Source organism: Pleurodeles waltl, chromosome 3_1 (assembly GCF_031143425.1).
Source record: "Pleurodeles waltl isolate 20211129_DDA chromosome 3_1, aPleWal1.hap1.20221129, whole genome shotgun sequence".
Taxonomy (NCBI): Eukaryota; Metazoa; Chordata; class Amphibia; order Caudata; family Salamandridae; genus Pleurodeles; species Pleurodeles waltl.
In genome coordinates, this window is record NC_090440.1 from 435,708,959 (window position 1) to 435,732,032 (window position 23,074).

General features: G+C 43.3%; 1 protein-coding gene across 2 annotated transcripts in view; it reads left to right on the top strand.

Annotated features, from left to right (window-relative positions):
• Positions 1-23,074, top strand: part of MFGE8 (milk fat globule EGF and factor V/VIII domain containing) — a 205,150-nt gene that overhangs the window by 52,082 nt on the left and 129,994 nt on the right. For both annotated transcript variants that reach the window (XM_069222710.1, XM_069222709.1), the window contains exon 3: positions 15,771-15,902. In XM_069222710.1, coding sequence (XP_069078811.1) covers positions 15,771-15,902 — 132 coding nt within the window. The remainder of the gene's footprint in view (positions 1-15,770; positions 15,903-23,074) is intronic.

The following is a 23,074-nucleotide window of genomic DNA, read 5'->3' on the forward strand; positions in this document are numbered from 1 at the left end:
TTTATATATCCCGAGTCACCTGGAATAGTACAACTTTGGTTTTATTGTTATTAATCTGATACTGGGAAATAATTGAGAATTCTTCAATCATCCTAAATAACTTTTCATTATCTTATGACTGAGGGGAAGCAAAGAGATGTTGTCAGTGTACATACATATCTCTAAGGCCCCTAGTATTTTGAAACTAACACCAGTATCATCCTAATTAGGAAAATTTAAATTGAGGGTAACAAAAAAGAGCAAATGTCAGAGGGGAGATGAAGAAGCCTTGACAGGTTCTATGTTCAAATCGTTAGAGATTGTATGTATTCCCTGTTTACTGATATTCTGACAGTCACCTCGCATTTGACATGATCAACCTGGTGAACTGGGTAAGAAAGTTTATTTCTCCTAGAACAGTCTATACCCAGGTAGCTTCATCAGAATTTAACAGTCCAGATTTAACAGTTTGATGGGACAATATGAGAAACAGATCTTAGGATTCTTTGGCTTTTTCAGAAATAATACCAGAATACCCTGATGGAATATTTTTGGCATACCTTCTTTCCTCAGAATAGCATTAAACAGGAAGGTCAAGCTGAATCATAACTTGCCCTGTAAAATGTTATTTATTTCATAGGTCAAATTATCTTCCGCATGCACTTTAGAAGATCATAAAGGCATTATGATGAGCTTAATCACCTACTCTAATTCCAATGAATCTAATATTGCTAATGAATCACAGTCAAAGCTTTGGAAACAAAAGGGGACTTATTGTCCTATTCAGTGCAGTAAAAGAATGTACTAGGCAGATGGCTCTACCTTAATAATGATTATTATGTCGCTTGTGCAACACAGAGCTGGTTTAACCAGTCCTGCCCTGGGCATAGTTCATGAGGATGAAATAGTACAAAGACTATCTCTGAACTGTCAGACTCTGCAGGTTTTCTTTTTTGTATGGGTTCACCTACTTTGTTCCGAGAAGTCAATGATAGCCATAGCTATGCATATTCCAAGTCTTTATTGAATGCTAATCTAGCCCAAAAAAGATGCAAGAATATTTTAGTAATAATAAGCAAAACAGTAGCACAAGCACTGGCATAACAGGGGCCCCTGAAGGGGGGCCTCCTCACCACAGTACACTGTGCATGGGGGGCAGTCCCTTGACTGGGTCCAGGGGGAGAGGGGCCCCCTTCAGACACTTTACAGAGCCACCCCTTTAAGTTTCCCTACGCCAATGAGCACAAGCAAGTGTTAAAAATGTAAACAGTTGATGCCTCGCTTCACTGGCAAAGCGGCGCGGAACGGGCCGGTGAGTGAACTTTTTTCCTGCGTCCCTGGGCCTTGGGCCCTGATGTGAATTTGACCATATACTGGTAGCAATATCACTGCTTACCGTGCCTGCAGCCCTATATATCTTGCTGACTTTGGCCTGTGCAGACGGGGTGGGGTGGGGCGGGGGAGTCTGGCTGCTGGCGCCTGCTGACCTGGCTCTCCTGGGTGGCTGTTAACGGACCATACACACAGCGACGACTGACCTTGGTCCTACCCTTGACCAGCTATAGGATTGAGCATTACACCCTGCTGTCCCAGCCGCTGTTGCTTGCCTCCTTCTCATTGAACATTTTAACATGGGGCATGGTGACCCCAAACAATGCCAAATTTCATTAGATTCGGCCAGGACCACCAAACATGAGGGGACTGGCAAATCGGCTAACATGGACTCATCAGAGGGCACCCGCTCTGCTCCTGCTGGAGGGAACTGTGGCCTTAGTGGCAGAGTTGAGGGTTGGCTTTAAGGGTATAGACACGCACTTTGACACTCTTACAGCGAGGCAGGATGGCATGCACGATCGCCTTGATTACCACTCCTCCAAGCTGGGCGCCGGTGAGCTGGTGTCAGACATCGAGGACGGTGCAATGGCACTGACCAGGTGCGTGGAGAGGATTGAGCGACTTCTGAAGATGGTTACGGCCAAGAATGAAGACTTTGAGGCCCACTCATGCCGCAATAATATCCGGATCACTGGAGTGGCAGAGTCCACCAACACGAGGCCCATGAGCACTTTTGTTGATCTCCTTGTAGAGCTGTTTGGTGGAGAATCCTTCACTCCCTCATTTGCTGTTAAAAGAGCGCACCGCTCCCTGTGGCCCCGCCCCGTCTCTGGGGCCCCGTCACTGGGGCACCCCTGTGCCCAATTATTGCGTGGATTCTGAACATCATGATATGGTGCTGTGCCAAGCTTGTGATGACGGCCCACTGCGGTTTCAGGGCATGCCGCTCTTGCTGTACCCAGACTGTAATCCGCTCATCCAGGAAGCCCGTTGAAAACTACTCTGAAGTGAAGGGTCTATTGCAATGAGCCGGTCTGCGTTATGGGATGCTCTAACCTGCCCACTTGCACATTCAAGTGAATGGCAAATCTCATGTTTACAACACCCCAGTGGAGATCTCAATCTTCTTCCAACAGCAGAAACTTGACAGGGTCCCTGCCACCAGTGGCCCTTCGCAGTGCTCTCCGAGATCTTCGTCCATGGCGTCGCAGGGTGCCTCTCCAGGGAGAGGCGCTTGATGCTGGACTTTGTTGGAGACACTTTGTATATGGACCTACTCCCCCATCTGTTATTGAAAGATGCCCGCCTGAACTGATGACTTTTTTGGATCTGCCACACCCTTTCCCATTGTTCTCATCGACAGAACTGCACTGAATGCTGCTAGTTTATTACTTTCACATATGGCGGCTCACGTGTCCCTATTCGGAGCACTGCTAACTCCCCTAGGTGTACACCTTTCCCTGGTTTATTCTGTTATTGTTGCAGTTGGGGGCTTTCACTGGGGGGTTTGGTTCCTCTGGTGTGGGTGGGGGGATTGCGATTATTTATGTTCTTTATCTTTTTGACTTTCTTGTTTTTCCTTTGGCACATACACATGTGATGAAGCACACCACAGTCTCTACAATACACTCACTGATTCATTGCCATATACAAGCAGCACCAATTCATGGGAGACTCTGCTCATAGTGTTGTACGGGCACATGGAACATCAGGGGGCTCAACAATCCCAGGAAAGACAAGTTGGTCCTACATTATTTAAATAGGCACTGTATCAAACTTGCCTTCCAGCTAGAAACTCACCTCTCACCCTCAACGACTTGCGCCTTTCCCCTTTCCCCTCTCGGGGGGTGGTAATCGGTATTATGCCAATTGCAGTTCCTATTCCAGGGGGTTTCCTATTTCCAGGGGGTTGTGTATTCTAGTTCATACCTTTTGTATGCCATGCATCGTTCGCTGACTCTGGGGGACCCTACGTAGTGGTGCATAAGTCCCTGGCTAGTGTCTCTATTCTTCTAGTCAATGTTTATGCACCAAATCTTGGCTCTCCAGAATTTGTTCATGATTTGAATACACGGATGGAACATTTTCAGTCTGACCATATTCTGCTGGCTGATGACTCAAATTTAACTTGTAATCCATAGCTTGACACCACCGATGTTTCCGGAGTTACTAAACCTCGCTCTATTCAAACACTAACCGGCCTTTAGACACTTTTCAACTCTCTGATGTGTGACGCACCCGCAACCCTTAGACAGTTTACACTCCGGCTGCTTCCCCTTGGCTGGATGGATTTTTGCATCTGCCCCATACCCTTTCTGATCACTCCCCAGTGATAGCTACTTTGCACGTTCTGACCCAGTTTCCTCCAGCCCACGCATGGCTCTTCCCTTCCCAAGCTTTCCTGGACGAGGTGTTCTGCTCAGATGTCTGCAACGCTATCGAAGATTATTTTACTTAGAATGCGGGTACAGTTCCGAAATATGCAGCACTGTGGGATGTCTTTAAGGCTTACATCGGGGGGTAGGTATGCAATGCCAAACAGGCTGGGGTACTCCATTCTATCTTAGGACAGCTTACTCGAATTGAGTGGGAGTTGCAGGCACTTGACCAGCAGGCTATAACGACCCCCTCATTGTCTGTCTTCCCTCAGAGATCTGTTTTATTTCAGGGCTTTTGGGAAGCTGCTACCTTCTTGTGCATGGGCTCTCTATGTTGCTGAGGGCCCCTCTGTCTCCTCTTCCAAGTGATGACATCCTGGTCCTTCCTGGGCCCAGGCAGCACCCTTTTTCTTCAACCGTGACTCTTGCAGCTCTTGTTTGCGGTATTTTGCCAAGGAAACAACTCTGCATTCTCCAGCATTCCGTGGGACATCTTCTGAACAAAGAATAAAGTACCTTTATTTTTTGTAACTCTGAGTATTGTCTTTCTTATGATATAGTACCTATATGATATAAGTGGTATAGTAGGAGCTTTGCATGTCTCCTAGTTCAGCCTAAGCTGCTCTGCTATAGCTACCTCTATCAGCCTAAGCTGCTAGAACACTACTAATTTACTAATAAGGGATAACTGGACCAGGCACAAGGTGTAAGTACCATTAGTACCCACTATAAGGCAGGCCAGCCATCTACATTGGTGCCCCCTTATAAGTCCCTAGTATATGGTACCTAGGTACCCCGGGCAGTGGGATTCCAGGGTATCCCTATGGGCTGCAGCATATCTTTTGCCACCCATAGTGAGCACATGCAAAGGCTTCTACAGGACTGCCATTGCAGCCAGTGTGAAAAGGTGCATGCACCCTTTCACTGCCATTTACACTGCACCAGGTAAATGGTGCAGTGTAAATGGCATTTACACTGCACTGTATATAAGTCACCACTACAGCAGGCCCTCCAGCCCTAAGGGCAAGGTGCAGAGTACCTGTGTGTGAGGGCACCCTTGCACTAGCAGAGGTACCCCCACAACCTCCAGGACCATTTTGATGGACTTCGTGAATGCGGGGACGCCATTTTACGCATGTACTGGACATAGGTCACTACCCATGTCCAGCTACATAATGGTAACTATGAACATAGGCATGTTTGGTATCAAACATGTTGAAATCATACCCCAAGGCTTTTGCATGCATTGGTTGTATGATTCCATGCACTCTTGTGGCTCCTTAGAGGACCCCCAGTATTGCCATTTCAGCCTTCTGAGGTTTTGCAGGCAGCCCCAGCTGCTGCCACCTCTCCAACAGGTATCTGCCCTCCTGTTGCTTGAGCAGCTCAGGCCAGGGAAGGCAGAACAAAGGATTTCCTTTGGGAGAGGGGTGTTAGACCCTCACCCTTTGGAAATAGGTGTTACAGGCTTGGGAGCCTCTCCAAGCCACTGGAAGTGCTTTGAAGGGAACATTTGGTCTACACCGGTTCAGGGACCCCCAGTCCCTGCTCTGGAACGGAATTGGACAAAGGAAAGGGGAGTGACCACTCCCCTGTCCATCACCACCCCAGGGGTGGTTCTCAGAGCTCCTCCCAGGGGTCCCTGGGTTTTGCCATCTTGGATTCCAAGTTGGCAGGGAACTCTGGGAGAATCTGAGTGGCCAGCGCCAGCAGGTGACGTCAGAGCCCTCCCCTGATAGGTGCTTACCTGTTTAGCTGACCAATCCCCCTTTCAGGGCTATTTAGGGTCTCTCTCTTGGGTGGTTCTTCAGATTGCAAGACTCCAGCAAGAATCCTCTGCATCCTTTACTTCACCTTCTCACTGAAGAAACTGCATTGGGACCCTCCAGGAATTCTACAAACTGCAACAAAGAAGCAAAGATGAGTTCTGCAACATTGTATCTTCAGCTCCTGCCAGCAACTGCAACTGTTTCCCAGTCGTGCATCCTCAGAGGACAGCCTGTCTTCAGCCTGTACCAGAAGAACGAAGGAATCTCCCTTGGAGTAAATGAGTCACTCCCCTGCTTCAGCAGGCACCTCTCTGCAACGATGACCGGCTGCATGGGTCCTCTCTCCTGACGAGTTGGGTGGATCCTGCTTTACGGGTGGTGGACTGAAGTGGTTCAGATGGTCCTGACGTCCTACTGTCCAACTTTGGTGGAGGTAAGAGCTTGTCTCCCCACGCAATACATTACCTCCGTGCACTGCGTGTTTTGCAGTTGCCAAGGTTTGTTGGCATCCTTCCACAAAGTTCTTGATGCACCGTGCAGCTCCGGCCCCCAGCACTTTATCTTGTGACTCACAGCTTCCTGAGTGGTTCACTGGCGCCGTGGGATCCCTTGTTGTCGTGCTGCGTGTGCCGCCTTTTGCACCTCCTTTGTCCACGTGCTTTGGGACTCCTGTGCATGCTTCCTGGTCTTCTGTGGGCTCTCTGAGTTGTTGAGAGCCCTCTCTGGCTCCCCCTCCTGGGTAGAGTCCACCAGGTCCCTCCTGGTCTGGGACATCGTCTGCACCAACCAGGACCCCAAATCCATCTTCTTGGTTGCAGTACTGACTGTTCTCCTTCACTGGTGGTTCTTCTTTTGCACCTGACGCAACATACCCTTACTTCCTTCCACTTGTGCACCGTTGGCGATTTGTTCATAGACTCCAGGCTCTGCTCGGCCACGGAGGTGACCGAAGGACATCACAACTCTGCACTTGACAGGTTCATTCTGCATAGGCTACATGGGGAATTACGCGCTGTGTAGCCTGTTTACCCAATTGAGCCATGAGAATTTCTTCCCCCTATCCATTACCATTACAGCACCAGACAATGCTGATTTCATCCCTCGCCTACACTGTATGTCTTTGCAACTCAGACCCATCGGACCCAAAAAGTCAAGAATTGCCTGGGAGATGGATCTGGGTCACACCCTATCAGACACAATATGGTACTACTTCTGCACATAGGTCAGATTAGTATCAAACAACTAGTGACACAAACATATGCCCTCTCCCACCTGGGCCCTACACAACCATGCTGACTTCTTCCATTTGACTTGGATATGCCCTGTTATCTCTGCATACTGGAACAACATTTACTCTACCCTATCCTGCAGGAAGGAGCAGGAACTTACCCCTGATGCACTCCAAGGTCTAATGGGTTGCGTGAAGGCACTACCAAAATCCACTCAGCGCTATGCACCACTGGCATTGCTGCTTGCTAAACGTCAGATTGCCCTTTACTGAGGCAGTGCGGCTAGCCCGATTGAGGCAGCCTGAAATGGGGACCTTATTCAGTGCAACACTAACAGCAAGCTTTACGCTTCTCTTCAGCCGCCAGCCTCTCGCCCAGTGGACATTTAGCATCCTCTAAGGTCTTATCTACAAGCTTTGTCACCTGCACGTCTGAAACTGGCGATGGGCTGTCCTCCCATTGTACCAACACTTCTCCCCGGGCCATTAATGGTCAGTAAAGACCTCTTATTGCAATGATTATACTGTACCATACGTTATTCTCACTGTATCAGTGTTGTTCTGACGCATTGTATTTAATTCACTGTATCTGCTTCTGTCTGTACCAATTGAATATCACTGACATGTTGCTGTATGTGGTTCTACGTTATTAAAAAAACGTTAAATAAAGTTTTTTTTTAAATGTAAACAGTTGGTCAATACCTAACATTTCGTGAAGAGACAGTCTGCTGAAGGGACAAACAGGGTTTGCATTTTGTTTTCTTTCAATATGTAGAGAGGACAACAAGAGTCTGCACTTGATTTTCTGGCAGTCTGCTAGAATTGTAAACCGTCAAATCCCTTCATACCGTTCCTTAGATCGGGGATGCTGAGCACACCCATGATAAATCTGACATTCAGAGTTTCTTGAAAGGGTGCTCAGCTGACCACACCAGTATCCTCTGGAATCAAAACATTCTCTCTGAGAGACTCCCTTTGCTAGCTTCTATATACCGTTTCCCTTTAGAAAGGTGCGAATTGGATATCAGTTCACAATTTGAGAAATTTTACCTGCAAGAAGTAATGAGAAGGTTTCACTGCATATCTGAGAAGGCACAGCTGTTAAGATTCATATATTTTATACGCTTGCAATTCAGTTGTTGTAAACCAACAGAAACTTTCACAATATTAATTCATTAGTGCATAACCATATCATGGCATCAAGTAAGGGTGCAGGGTTCATAGGTGGCGATAATTGTGCTGCAGATTATAGTATTTTTTATACTGCCTTTGGCACCAGGCAGGCGGTAGATGACTCGAAGATAATTATTCCCTTAACAAGACAATAGGGCCTCTATTAGAGGGTGTGATTATTGTCACAACCAGTCAAATCATATATTCCAAAGTTCTGAATTTATCAGGTGTGATCCTTATGGCCTACCTTGAGTTCAGCCCTCCCCTATGGGTCATAACTTGCAGATTTTGTTGCTTACCTTACCAACATTGGCATGCCCTAATATTTACCTGGATTTTTTTCCCCAGGGAGATTTCAGCTAGTTTGACCTAACGAAATGTATTTGGGGTGTGGACCTTATCACACCAGGAATACTAGCATGTTTTAAACTTCGCACGACAGTTAATTGTGCAAACAGGTGTTTGTGGAAGGGGTCGTAAAAAGAGGGTGTGGTGTAGTTTTCCTATGCAAGTTGGACCTGTGCCTCTTTTCTCAAAGTAGGTAGAGTAAATTACATATTTGCTAGATAGATAAAATATGATATCAACAAAGTAGCTACTTTTATTCTTTGGACAATAAGAATTCATATTTTGTTAGGATAAAGTATTCGTTTGTGAATTCAGTTAATTACATTAGCATTTTCCGTTCATCCTAAAATGGGAAAATTGAATATGAATGTTTAAATGTCAAATGAAAAAATAATCCGCCATTTTCCTTTTGCTTAAATTGAAATTATATTGCAACCCTGTCTAATTGTGTCTGGAACTGCCATATATTTCACAAACATTAGCAAACGTCATACTTCAGGCAATTAAAAAGAACAAAAATATAAGCGCTCATATAAATTCTTTGAGCTTTTTACATATTCCTGATGGCCTCTGAGAATTTTATTAGCAATTCCATCTTACATTCCCCAGTCGGAAAATAGCCCAAGCTTATGTCTTTGCACGATTGTCATCACACAACACTATGTTGTCAATACATTGTGGCACACATTTCTCTTCAATACATACTTTCAGCACCAATATATTTTCCTCACTGTCCTAGCAGTAGTGTCCATACAAACATACTTCTCCATCTCTTTCTCTATTTTCCTGTTAGCTGGAGTTCGGCGCCTTCCTTTCAGTTCAGCCTCCTCCTACCTGGAGTGGGATTCTGCTGGCAGTGCTAAGAATGCTGTTTTAGGGAGACTTACATAAGGGTCTGAGTTTATCCCCTCATATGATTTAATTTTTTCTTAGAATCCACCATGAAGAGCAAACTAAGGAGCCATGTACAATGCAAATTATCATGGGGATGGGTTACTGCACCCAGCTGAAAATGACTTTTCTTAAAAAGCTGGCGTCTGTTGTATGGGAATTAGGTTTTAATTTGTGGGTTTGCAAGCCATGAGTAGCCTGCTCGGTAGGACAGTATGGTACTGAAGATTGAAGACCGCAGAACAGTCAAATGAGACAGAGGTACCCAGGCTAGACCATTCTCTTTCCACAAAGGCTCGTCCCAGGAGTCTGTAGAAGCCACTCCACTTCCCCACCTGGTGCAAAAATAAGCTGGACACACATAAATGTACCCACTCATTTCCAAGTAAGACTGTAGTGCTATTATTATGTCTGGCCTTTGAGACCGCTTTAGTTGTCTCTCCAGACTAGTTTTTCCAAAATAGTCATACTTTATACACATAAACAGAGATGCCTATGGTCAGTGGGCTTCACCTATTGGTCAATTAAATTGTTCTTCACATTTTGCTCCCACCCACCCCAGCATGTTGTATGAGGAAGTGGTCTGCCCACTTTACCCACTTTGAGTGACTGCACAATGACTGCACATTGTTCACATCCACCTAAAAGTAGTTCCTTTCTCTTAAGTGAAAAACCTAGTTCAAAGTGAATTTTACTTTACTTATTTATATTAAATTTGCTAGCTATTTAGATTGGCTGCACTTTGGGTGCTTAGATGAGGATTTATATTCGGTCTTCTTTTTGAAGTTGTAACAAAGAGTTTCAGTGACATTGTAATTGCATGCTATTTGGATGATTGGTTAGGTTGTGATTTATTCTTTTCTACTTTTTCTACTTAATAATAATAACATTAATAATAAAGTGCATGGCTTGCTATTTTAAAAACCGTCACCAGTAACAAGGTCACATTACTGAGTAATTTAATCTTAATTTTTATTGCAAACATATGACGAACTGTTTCAGTAGTTTATGTTTTTTTTTTCTAGTTATGGCCATTTGCTTGCAGTGAACAATAAAAAATAACCCTTGCACCAGCCTGCCAAGGCCAGATCTCTTAGGTCTGCTCATGCTTGTTTCTAGCTCGTTAGTGCATACGTTAAGGTTAGGGATGTGCCAAAAAATACAATGCAGCCAGGAGTTCTTGAGTTCATGGTTGTCAAAACTGGAAAATCAGAAAATCGGGCATTTGTTGGCGAGTGTGAATGTGAATAACAAATTTGGTAGGCGTTAAAGCCCATGATACTATCATTGGTAGTAAGTATCCTATGGCACGAATGAAGGGTCACGTTGAAAGTCCACGCCCAAATAGAGTGATATTATGTCATCAGTAGTTTCAGTTTTATTTCTAAATTAATGATTTTCGTACCGTTATGAATCGGTAAGTGCATTTACATTTCGTAATCTGGGGAGTTGACCCTTCCAAGGGCGGTGTCCTCTTGTAAATATAGGACGAGCACGTTTTATTCTTCTAAAAGACCCATATTCTGGAGTCATCGTCCAGCTGTTGAAACCGTGTCCAGCGATAGGGCGGGCTTTTAGACTGATGCAAAGGATGTTCTCTCGAAAGGAAACAACGCAGCAGCTAATTGCAGTGTATAGATCGCTGGGTGCGGCTTCACCTCAGAGGCCTTCGCAGACCGAGAGAAGGCTCATTTCTCTTCATCAGTAGATTGTTCCAGAAGAACGCGTTCTGCGTAGGTGCTTTGCCTTAGCATTGCTATTCGTTGCGTTTTTGTGAAAAAGCATATTTTATGGCACGGTTGATTTAAAATTCATACACCGTGCGAGTAGCAGATGGCATTGTTTAGTGCCGCCTGGCTTCTGCTGCCGACATATTTTCTGCATGGAAATCACACTTTTCCAGCAACAATGGACGAAGACGTATGAATCTAGGACACCGAATACCCCATGAAGTGCCTGGAGGTAGCTTCAATTTTCATCTTAACAAAAGCCCACCACAGAGAAGTGAACTGAATGACATGTTCGATTATATTCGATAATGGAGGGCTCCGGTAAATTGAAGGACATTATGTTCAATTATAGAAAACTCTATCAAGTGGAAGCTACCTAGGGCAATATGACTGTCTAGTGCCGACCTTGTGAGTTCACCTTCAGGACTGTCGATAACAAACGTGGACCGGTCGCTGTATGTGCCGGTAACTTGATATGGCTACACACTCCCCTCTTGTTCGCTGTCGCAACATGTGCACCAGTTGTGTAATTGGAAAATGTGCTGTACACACGTCCCATTAGCCTGGGGTAGACCGCATGCTGAAGCGGTAATTACTGGTGCAGCCGGCCAGTAATTCGTCATTGAATTACATATTTCGTGGCACGTCCATTAAAATGCATGAACATTCATACATTTTAAAACGAGCATGGAAGTAATCTTGTCTTTCCGTGTTGTCTTAGTATGTATGTATATGGAATCTGTATAGCGCTAACCTAGCTGGAAGGCAGCAGACCGCTGTGTAGGGTCATAGGCATAGACCCAGTCGATGATTGATTGGAGGGAAGTTGGGTTCTGAGAGTAAAGGGAGGCTGTTTCTTTGTGGTTTAGTGTTCTTTAAAGAGGAGTGTCTTCAGCTTTTTACTGAATTGTAGCAGAGTTGGGACAGTCCAGAATAGTAAAGGGATGTCATTCCAGATGCTGAGTGCATAAACGGAGAATGTTTTTTTTTTTTTTTTTTTTTGCATCTCTTTGTTTCTAGCCTAACGTGTCCCAGCTATTTAATGAAGCATGTTTTTAAATGCAGCCGTTTTCTCTTAAAGAAAATGGAAGTGAGTTTAATAAGTAAAGTGGTTTTTTTTTTAAAGTTTCTTTAAGATTTTAAAATGAGGCAGTGGTACCCAGGACTTTTTTTTAGTCACAAAGGAGAAGGTGTGGGGGGGGAGGGGGTCCCTTTTCCCTTTTACATGTAGGTTACCACCTCCTTTGAGATTTCCTATAAACTCAATGTTTTGCAACCAGATAAAACATTGATACAATAGATATCGATTTGGTATTTATAAGGGATGCCTACAACAAACACCTTCCAGATACCGATTCGGTATTAATTCAGAATAACATTTTTGTATTAAGAAAAAACTTTTGGGATTTGTGTTCCAATTGTGCGGATCCTAAAATGTGATTAGTAAATAGTAAAAAGCATTCTATCGTTCGGAAATGCAGAATCAGTATGTTTGCAACTATTAAAATGCTTAGTACATCTGGCCTTGTGTGTGCCAGGCAGGTGACTTTTGTCTTAATACATTCCACCTCAGCCCCAGCAGTGCATTACTAGATCGGGTGATTTCCTTGTTCTCTGACTCCTATTTTGTGACTGCGGAGCAGGCGAATGATGAATGATAAGACTTTCCACTTTTCACAGAAATAATAGACTGGCCAGTTGATTGTGCTTTGGGCATTACCCAATTGGCATTGAGCAATTGGCTGTATCTAGTCTACAAATGTGGACCAGCAAGCCTTGGGTACACCATGCATGAGGACATTGTGCAGTCGGAACAGCTTCCTCAAGTGAAGGTCACAGACCTCACTTTCAACAAATGACCTCAGGCTTTGATAGTAACACTCTCCCTACCTAGGAACATATAGCTTTGAAAATGAGTAATCATAACAGGGTGCCTTGTGGTGGCATGTGGCAGGGTTTGATAGAGAGACCATGGCTGATGGTCTTAGTGGTTGAGTGCCGATCATGAAATGCAGGCGGCTTCAAGCAGTTAGCATGGATTGACACCAGTACAGGCCTGTGCCAGAGAATTCCAACCATTTGTCTAGGTCATTGGAGAATTAAGGGATTGAAAAAAGAAAAACTGGAATCAACAATTTCCATGAAAGTTATTGTCACAGAGATCAGAGTCACCCCTGCTAACGGTTCTACTTTTTGTAATGATTTTGTAATGTGGAAGATGCAGCTTATCATAGAAGAATTGTTTTTAAGAAGTATCAAATGTATATTTTGTGGCATGATTTGCAATAATTCGGCCAATATTCGGGGTGCCAGGAAAGGTACTCCATCTTGGTAGGGGTATCTTTGTGGTTTGTAGAAACTAGAATTTTGAGGTGTCTCTTAATGGGACTGCAAACATCTTCTTCCGGAGACCACCTGTTGTATGGAACAGACAGTTCTGTGTTTTTCAAGATCTGATGTTGAGGAATTGGTCAATAATGTGGGTGTCCGGTTTTTACATTCTGTGGTATACTTGTGCTTCCTTCTGAAATAAGTATGATGTTGGTTTCAAAAATAACTTTGTAGGTGTTAGTTCCTTCCATCTGTAGAATACCTAAATGTGACTGGATGCCTCCCCGGTGATAATAGTTTATTTGCTCTTGGTATGGAGTGGCAGAGTGGAGGAGGATGTTGCATTTCAGAGCAGGATTCAGATCGTACTCACTGGCAGCAGCATGTTCAGTTGGCATTGGATTATGTGAGGTCAAGACAGCTTGTCTCTTGCACGTATGCTTGTCACCAGTGGGATGTTTTCTTTCATTCCACATTGCCAGCTTCAGTGTCTCAACTGGTGCACCCACGTCGAGATCCATGCAGAGTTCTGAATGCAGTAGATAGATGGTAAGGCATGGAGCAAGAAGATGTGTAACATTGGCTTCCTCTTCCTTTGCAAGCCATTATTCAGAAATTCAGTTTTCCTGCGAGAGTAGGCTCATCTAACTTTATACCTCTGCCTATGGTTGTCTCTTCAGGGTTTGTGTGGCTAAAAGTCCCAAACCAAGATGGTCTTTACCTTTCTTTCTGTGATATAATTTCCTGACATCTTCCATTTGTATATTGTAGTGCAGGAGTGCCTTGTGGCTACTAGGAAAAGGCACCCTTTCCCCAGGCAATCAAAAAGGAAACTAGAGAGACATTCTTTGTGTTCAGTCTTTGTTAGAAGAAGGAAGGGGGTGTCTTGGAGGCAGGATTTCAAGTAGGGCATTCTAGCCCTTTTAGGATTCGTTCAGGTGTATGTCAGATGGTTTAACATCTCTGGTGGTTGACATCTAAATATTGACAAAATTCTGCTGAGGATTTCCAAAAATGTAATGTCCACCATAAGTAAAGGCTTGAAACGAGTTTGCTCAATGAGGGGAAATTCAGTGGAATGCGGACACCATCAAACTACAGACTAAGAGGTGTAAAAAAGCGGGAGGCTTCTTCCATCTATGCACTCATGATCTAAAATAACATCTCTGTGTTTATCAAACAACACCAAAACTGCTCCAATTTAGGAAGGAGTTGAAGGTGCACTTCTAAAGAACACTGCATCAAAATGCATTAACAACCAACAAACCATTTATCTCTCGTAGTACTTGTTGGTTTTATGATGGTATTTGTCCCTGTAAAATGCTCCACTGCCTTTTGGCTAGATTTGTGCTGTAGAAAGCACACATACATAGGTACATCTCGATCCACAATTTTTATGAATTTAGAACGCAGGTAATCAACAGACTTCTATGCCTACATTCTAGGACTATTAGTTTGCTGGGACATCTATTCAGGGTACTAATAGTGCCTTATTGCCCTGTGCCTTGTTATCCAGTGCTATGGGCTATGCCATTCATTAAATACATTCTCCAACGATACTGAGCCAAGCTGACATTGCCATTTAAAAGGAGCACAGGTTAAAAGGTATTTGAAGCCAGGTTGTCTTAATGAAACAACATCCTACCTCCCTCTCTATATCTACATCACTTTCAGTAAGAGGTGTGGGGCAAAGGATGAATGCAGCATCTACCTCTCCATCTGCCCTGCCAGACATAAACCTCTGCCTGTTAGGGTGATATAGAACAGAGGATGAGTAATATCACACAATAAGTAAGAGTCCAACTCTGGGTGAGGCACCGAGGAGGTGGTTCCAACTCCCTTCACCTGTAGCGTCCGTTGAAACTTGTATCCCCAACACCATTGTTAGTAGAGCATCTAGTCTGGCCCCCTCACCCACGGGATGACCCTTGAAATAAATGCGCCCCATGGATGGCCAGAAAACCCCCAAAGTAGGTTAGAGGTAGAATACAAAACTTTCTCTGGGTTTGGTAAATGGCTTGTGCAGGATGTGCAGTAACCAAATGTAAGTGATGAAGACATGGCAAGTACACTTTGAAACCCCTGCCCCATTGATATTAGGCATATGACTGGGAGGAGACCTTCCTATTGCTTACTGTAGTGGTGTAGCAGGGTCTCTAGTCTTCTGCAGTGGCGTAACATTAGCCCACGCAGACCTTCAGTGCAGGGGGGCCCGAGCTCCAAGGGGCCCCCTCAGCACAGTACACTGTGCATGGGTGGCAGTCCCCTGCTCTGACAGCTCCTGACTGAGTCCTAGGAGGGACCCTCCATATACTTTGCAGGGGGGCCCCCCTCAAGTTTCATTACACCACTTGTCTTCCTGCCGCACAACCTTAAGGGCTCGTGTAGTCAACGTTTATTTCCTAGACTTAATTCAGAAGATAAGAGACACAGAGCAATGTAGCCGGGGATTAGTGTGCTCATTTGACTGCAGTTACTAATAAATAATTTGGAGTAGCTGTTCACAAAAGTATAACGTGTAAAAACTAAAAAGGCGCAGGTTTTATGTAACAAAGCTGACAGCAGTTGATCCTTATCAAATTATAAACATGCTTTTTGATGCTCTCAGGTCCCTGCCACCCAAACCCTTGCCATCACGATGCGGAATGCCAGCTGATTTCCAGCACCCGCCGTGGGGATGTCTTCACAGAATATGCCTGCAAGTGCCCTCCTGGGTATGGAGGAGTACACTGTCAAAAGAGTGAGTACTCATTATGCTGTTTCTTTGCTATTTAAAGTTGCCACTTTAAAACAATATTTTAGAGGAACTTAAATGTTTTTTGGAGAGTTTCATCCTCTCCTGCTATGCCAAGTGTCGTGTTGAGACGACAAAGAAAAAATGGTTTCAGAGCGCTCATGTGTGTGTAGCTAGGTGAATCCAGTTCTTTGCTTACCATTCTGAGTTTTGTAGGCCTGTTTAGGCCATTAATAAATCATGACTAAAATTCCCAGAATGCCAAGCAAAAATATGGACTGAGTGAGCTATTCACGTATGGGCATATTACTTCTGGGAAGTCTGTTTTTTTCAAGTTTTTTACGCATCCCCATTGTGCTTCTTTAAACTTCTGTATAAGAAAAAAACAGCACTGTTGCCTCAAGCAGCTGCAACACGTAAAGAATAAGGCATGCCAAACCTTGAAAATGTTTCTCAGGCAAGTTCCATAGCTGACGTCTACCTTCAATTCAGCCACTCGTTGTTAGTCAGCAGTTTCTTTCGTTTGTGGGATTGTCAGTAGGGTTTTGAATTTGGTGTTCTGAAAAGGCGCTATTTGGAGGCATAATTCCGAATGCATAATCAGATTCTGAATGCATGATTTCTAGCATCATACTTGCCAACATTCACAGGATTTTTCTAGTTTTACAAACACTAATTAGCACAATCATATATCATTGAAAAATGCATTATATTATCTCTGGCCCCATGATACCATTGCAGAAACTCAGCCTCAATTTTGAACCGCCCCCTTTTTCTCGGATCCTGCCTGAGGGTTCCCACTGTAACTTTATAGTTAGAAGCTGAGGTGAAAGAATATTTTTTTTGAAAGTTTTGTGAAGAGTCAGCAGAAAATGTATTAGGAAAACAAAAAATGGTCTTCCTATAGAAACGCAGTCCTAGCTATAACTACCCAATGGTGGCAGGCTGCAGGGGGGTTGACTCTTACTGTGGTGGGTTGGCCACTGAGGCTCTGTGGGTAACTCCATGCAGGGTTGGCTGTCTGCAGGGGTTGGCTTTACGTATGGTAAATTTTTCATACCTTACAAGAAATGGTAATACTATCCCCCTTCCCACAATCCACTTAAATCATAGGTACTTTGCTCATTCATGTTTATTGCAGACATGCAGAATAAAAGTAGAAGCTATACTGCAAAATTTAACACACACAAAAAGAAGACTAATTTTTGCAATAAAATATTAGAATCAGTTTAAATGTAAATCAGGCATGTTGTCTCTCAGATTTTGGAAAAAACATGAAGAGATTCTGTCCTTCATGTATTGACCTATAGCACGGAGAAAATAAACATGCTGCCATAAGTTTCTACTTTGTACTGTTCACTTTTTCGTTTTAGAAAAAACATAGCAGAAGAAGGAAAAGTAAGTTCCCTTCTCTTTAAGTTGCAGCTGTTATTATGCTGTGTGACCCGCCTTTCACGCTGGCTGCTGACTCTGGCAACAGGGCGTGCAATGTCACAACTCAATTGTGATAACTTAATACATTGAGCAGCTATATCATTTCCTTATTGCAGGTGAGAAGAGATCTCACAATTCATTTGTCATAAGGGCATTAGAGACAGGTGTTTACACTGGGATTGCAAGCTACCATGTATTGTAATATAATGACGAGAATGAGAGGCCTTGGTGTACTGTGGCTAGTTTACCTCTCCTACACCACTCTCAATAAAGAAACATATATAGAAAGTGCGGCAAATGTAGTAACTCCAGCAGTTTCCAGACATGCAGTACTACCACCCCATATACTCACAGAACTCTTTTCCTTGAGCTGGGAAGTGTGATTCTGTTCTAGAGAAGTTAATGATGATCAAAATGTGTGTGCATGTATTTATAGGTTGCGGCTGTACGGCAGACCCACAGACACTCAAAGGTATTCAGATTCTTCTTCTCCATAGCTGCCATGTTTGCTTCTTCTGTGTTCCTAGTTTCTTGTGTGTATGTCTTTAAGCAAGAATTTATGATCTCTTAGCAATAGACTTCGTTTTCTTGAATCCAGGATCACACCAAGCTGGGGCCTTCTCTCTGTCTTGGGCTGGCTCAACTACATGGTCTCTTGTAAGTGGAATTCCATTCTCCTTGCTTTTCTTCTCACATTAGTCTGTGGTGCAAGATAGATGTGCTCCTTCTGTTTTTGAATCAGAAGAAATCCACCTTTCCCCTGGTGGTCCTCCAGCTTATCAGATTACTCACCCCACTGTAGTCATGGGATCTCCAGTGCTACAGGTAAATAGCCCCCTTTTCCAAGGTATACTTCATATAAATGTTTCTGAGCCACTGCTAATACTTCGTCCTTCCATAGAGGTCTCTGGCTCTTTCCTGGCTGAAGGGTCAAGTATTTTCACTTTCAGGTTTTGATTTTGGTCCTGGTTTTGGGTCACATGGGTCACATCTTGACCTTTATTCTTCTTGCGAGGTGTCTTGGAATAGCAAGTAATGTTTTCCTGACATTTGCTCACTGTTATTCCTCTGTACTGGATGGTGTCGGGGCCTGCGCACGTTCCCAACATGTCCACCACTAGACAGCTCCAAAACTCCGATAGAAATATCACAGAGCCTGAGAGAGTCCAAGTGGGTGAAAAAGGGGTTTGGTAGGGAACAGCTGGGAAGGAGACCTGTAGGAAGCAAAAGGTTAAACAACACAATATCAAGATATAATCACATTGACTTTCACTAGACTATGGTTCTAAGCTTTCTCATACTGTAACCATGGATAACCTAAGAAGTGACTAAAACTAGACCTCAAGAACTCTGGGTACCTGAAAAAATCAAGAATGGTTAATACAATGTTTCATATGGGCTTTTCATGAAATGTCACATACTGTCTAGGAATACAAGAGCCTTCTAGAATTATGTTTCAGAACAAACATTGCATTTTAACATGAGGACAAAGGCAATCTGAAACATTCCCTGGAAATCAATAGGAATTGTACTAGGAACTTAATTTGCACAAAAAATGTCAGATTTTGAATTTAGCGTCTTCACAGAAAAACCAAAATGCCCAGGATAAATGTGTGCACTTCAACAAACACTACACATCAAAGTTTTATTTGCCATGAAATGATCGCGCACACTGTTGCCAATCTGAACATCAAGTTTTACATGCGGGAAATGAATCATGCACACTGCCGATTCGAACAAGAATATGCAAATGCCATGAAATGATCGCGCATGCTGTTGCCGATCTGAACATCAAGTTTTACATGCAGGAAAGGAATCGCGCACACTGCCCACTCGAACAAGAATATGCAAATGCCATGAAATGATCGCACAAGCTGTTGCCGATCTGAACATCAAGTTTTACATGCGGGAAATGAGTTGCGCACTCTGCTGATTCGAACAAGAATATGCAAATGCCATGAAATGATCGCGCACGCTGTTGGCGATCTGTACACCAAGTTTTACATGCGGGAAAGGAATCGCGCACACTGCCGATTCGAACAAGAATATGCAAATGCCCTGAAATGATCGCGCAAGCTGTTGCCGATCTGAACACCAAGTTTTACATGCGGGAAATGAATTGCGCACACTGCTGATTCGAACAAGAATATGCAAATGCCATGAAATGATTGCGCAAGTTGTTGCCGATCTGAACATCAAGTTTTACATGCGGGAAATGAATCATGCTCACTGCCGATTCAAACAAGAATATGCAAATGCCATGAAACGACAAGTCTGTAATGCAAAAGGTTAACATACTGCATATAAACACAATGCATGAATTATGCTCTTGCATAAAGACTGGGTTTTTGCATTTTTGTCGCCCGTAGAGCGCGCACTGTCCTTATGTTGACAGTGCCTCAGTGGTGAACTGAACACTTTCCTTTTTGGCTGCTCTTTATGTTTTTAAATCAGTGAAATCAAGAAGAATTAAGTTGCTTTCAAGGTTAATGCCCTCATTCTACAGTGTTGATGGATGCATCAGTCTATTAGTAATTAATCCACGCTTCATATAATCTGGCATTGACTTCCCTTGTTTTTTGACTGTCCAAAGTCTCTCTCTTCTCAATGAATTATAACATAAATATGTCTTCCATGTTTTCATCTTCCATAATATGGGGTGGTAGTTGGGACAAGCATAGGCATATTACAGAGGATGGACCATGATCTTCAAAACAATAAATGATTAGAAAATATTATTTGAATGAAAGCACATCTTTTCTCTAATTAGACATTGTCATAAGGTATGGAACTCTTTGTTCCGAGAATCATGTTATTCTTGTCTTTTTATTCTTTAAAGAAAATTGATCTGTTTCTCTTTTAGAATTAGCCCAGGTGAAGACATCCAGCACCTGATTCACTAAAAATGGTGTATCAGTTAGACATAAATATACAGAATATTAGTTGATTACAGTAATGATGCATAATCGTAAAACCATATGATGGATCCTGTGTCGCCTTATTAAGACTGAGCAGATTGAAACATACATTCTAATTCGTTAAGACATGGATCTGCTACATTGCTGAGAGTCATTCACTTGTCCCTTTTGATTTGTCTGTGATGTTGGCTAGGACACAGGAGTTCTTCATTTAGTATTATATTGGATAAACTCATACTGACTGGCTATTATGGGTATACCCATATCCATATCCATTGCAAAGGCGTGTGGGTGCAGATATGAATGACTTAAAATATTGCCAATGTTTTACAGGAGCCAACCCAACCTTTATGCGACTAGTCCATGGGGGCAGAGCTTTTTCTACCTGGCAGTATATTTGTAGGATCACTTAGATGATTGAGTTTAGTTGGGTAAGGGCCTCTAGGCCTTAAGGACAGTTGTAAAGTCCTAGATGTACCCACTTTAAATCTTCAACTTGGGTCTTCCATTGCAAATATGCCACCTTCTTGAATTGGGTTCTGACACCTTAGAAACCATATCATACCAGGTATACAATCTCTTTCTGAGTGATTTACATAAAATTCTGAAGTGAACTGGCCAACCAGCACTTGTAAAAAAAAACAAAAAATAACCATCACACTGTTCTCAAATGTCCTGTTGATATATTTGCAGAACTACATTTTACAATAATTTCCAAATAATTCATGCCTTTTCGAGCAAAGTTGTTTTTTATAGTTCTTTCTTAAATCAGATATGCCGAAGCTTTACTTAAATGCCAAATTTCTGTTCTATCATTGTAATAAATTTACTTAAAATGTGTTTCTATACATATATATTGCATACACAAGTGTTTTTTTGCCACAGAATGCAGAGTTCAAATAAAGCCTCGTAACTTGTCGTGTCCCTACCAACAATGCATCAGTCAATGCCATTAACCCTATACCCCAACTTTGTACAAAAATGGTATTCCTGCAGTTGAACTCCTCATCACACACTGATGGTAAAGTTAACCTAACAAACTGTCACAAATGAACAAGATGCAGGGAATGAAGGAATTGGAACAAAGGTTAAATGGACAGCCCAGCCTTGTTTCCATGTCTCTGCAACAAAACTTCCAGCTGGGTGCTGTCAGGACCAAACTCCTTAATCTTGGTTGTGATATGTTCTTGTGATTGTTACAAAATCTGTGTCAATAATAATTCACAATGTCACCTTTTCTGTTTGATCACCTTGGGATTTTTGTCTTACTCTGAGCCTCATATTTCCTGATTATAGGACTCTGTGTGCTGTGTTGCTGCTATCCTGTGTCACAGTGTGCATGCCCTTCTCCCAAAACATTACTGTAAAATGAGTTACACTCATTTGGTGTACTTAACTCTTCAGTAAGGCCACTGTGAGTTGGCACAAAAATGACACCACTGATCTTGAAATTAAATATTATATTACTACCCACATCTGTGACAAATATGTAAGACTCTATATAGCACCCATGTGCTCTAGATGAACAGCACTTTAAAAGCATTGCAGTGTCACGTGGTAAGGAAAAGTGCATTCCCCATGGCACTGAAGATATAAAAATGTGGCACACTGCTGCACATGAGTATTATGTGCCTAGTATGCCTTCAACTTGAAAGCATGTTTTTGATCTGTTTTCACTGTGTTCATTCCAGCAAGGGACCTGACGGGAAGCAGTACCACACCAGACAGTCAACAGCCATAGATGTGAGAAAGGCAGTAGCAGCTCTTCTTTGACATTTAGCTCCTGATTTAGAGTTCTTGACAACAGTATAACCTCTAATATTTTAGTTGCCCGTTGGAAAATCCTGTGACACAAACTTCTTACATAGGCATAATGTGGTGAAACAAAATCTTCCATAGCTTTCTCGTCTGGGAAGAAATCCTCCCAAGGTGGATTTAGGGGTTCATTATGATCTTGGCAGATGGGAAAGCCTGTCTGCCAAACTACCGGCAGGGTGGCTGCTGCCTACGTGGTGACCTCCCGCTCGAGTTATTATGAGTTGCCCGCCAGCCTAGAGGAAACAGGCTTCAGCATTGTTTCCAGCTTGTAATCGAGCCAGCAGCAATGCTGTAGCCCACAGGGTGCATGAGCACCCTTGCAATGTTCACTGTCTGCAAACCAAAGCAGACAGTGAACATTGTGCATGGGCAGTGCAGGGGCCCACCTGTGGCCCCCTGCACCTGTTCTCCACCAGAATTTCATGTCAGTGTTACCGCCATGAAAAAGCTGGAGGAGAACAAGGTTGTAATTCGATCTCCACCACCGCTAGGCCGCCTGGATCCATGATCCTGGAGTAGCTGGCGGTCGGACAACCAGGTTGTAAAGTGGCATCTGCAGCAGTCCTGACCGCCACACTCGTAATGACCCCCTTAGTGTTTCCCCTTCTAATTTGAGACATCCCATTACCTCCTATTTCAATATTGTATTCCTTTTGTTTCTTACAGCTTCTGGATCAATTTGTCTCTTTTTCACACTATTTCACCAGGGTTATGTTCTGCTTTTTCCTTGCATCTCTACTCCATGAGAGTGTTTCCCTTTGCCCTGTGTTTCTAAGGCTTCATTTCTGCTTTGAGGGGATCCTTTGCTGTTACAGTCATCAACTTCGATCCCATGCTTCCTTTCTTCTTCCTCCAGCTATGGCGATCTGCAAAGAAATCGCCCAACATTTTGTTGATATTAGCATTAATAATTTCTTTCGCTAAATCGGAGATTGCATGTCATAGCATCTCACTTCAGTAGTATCATAATAAAAGACATTTCTACATAGCTCCTCTTTGCAGTGTGGT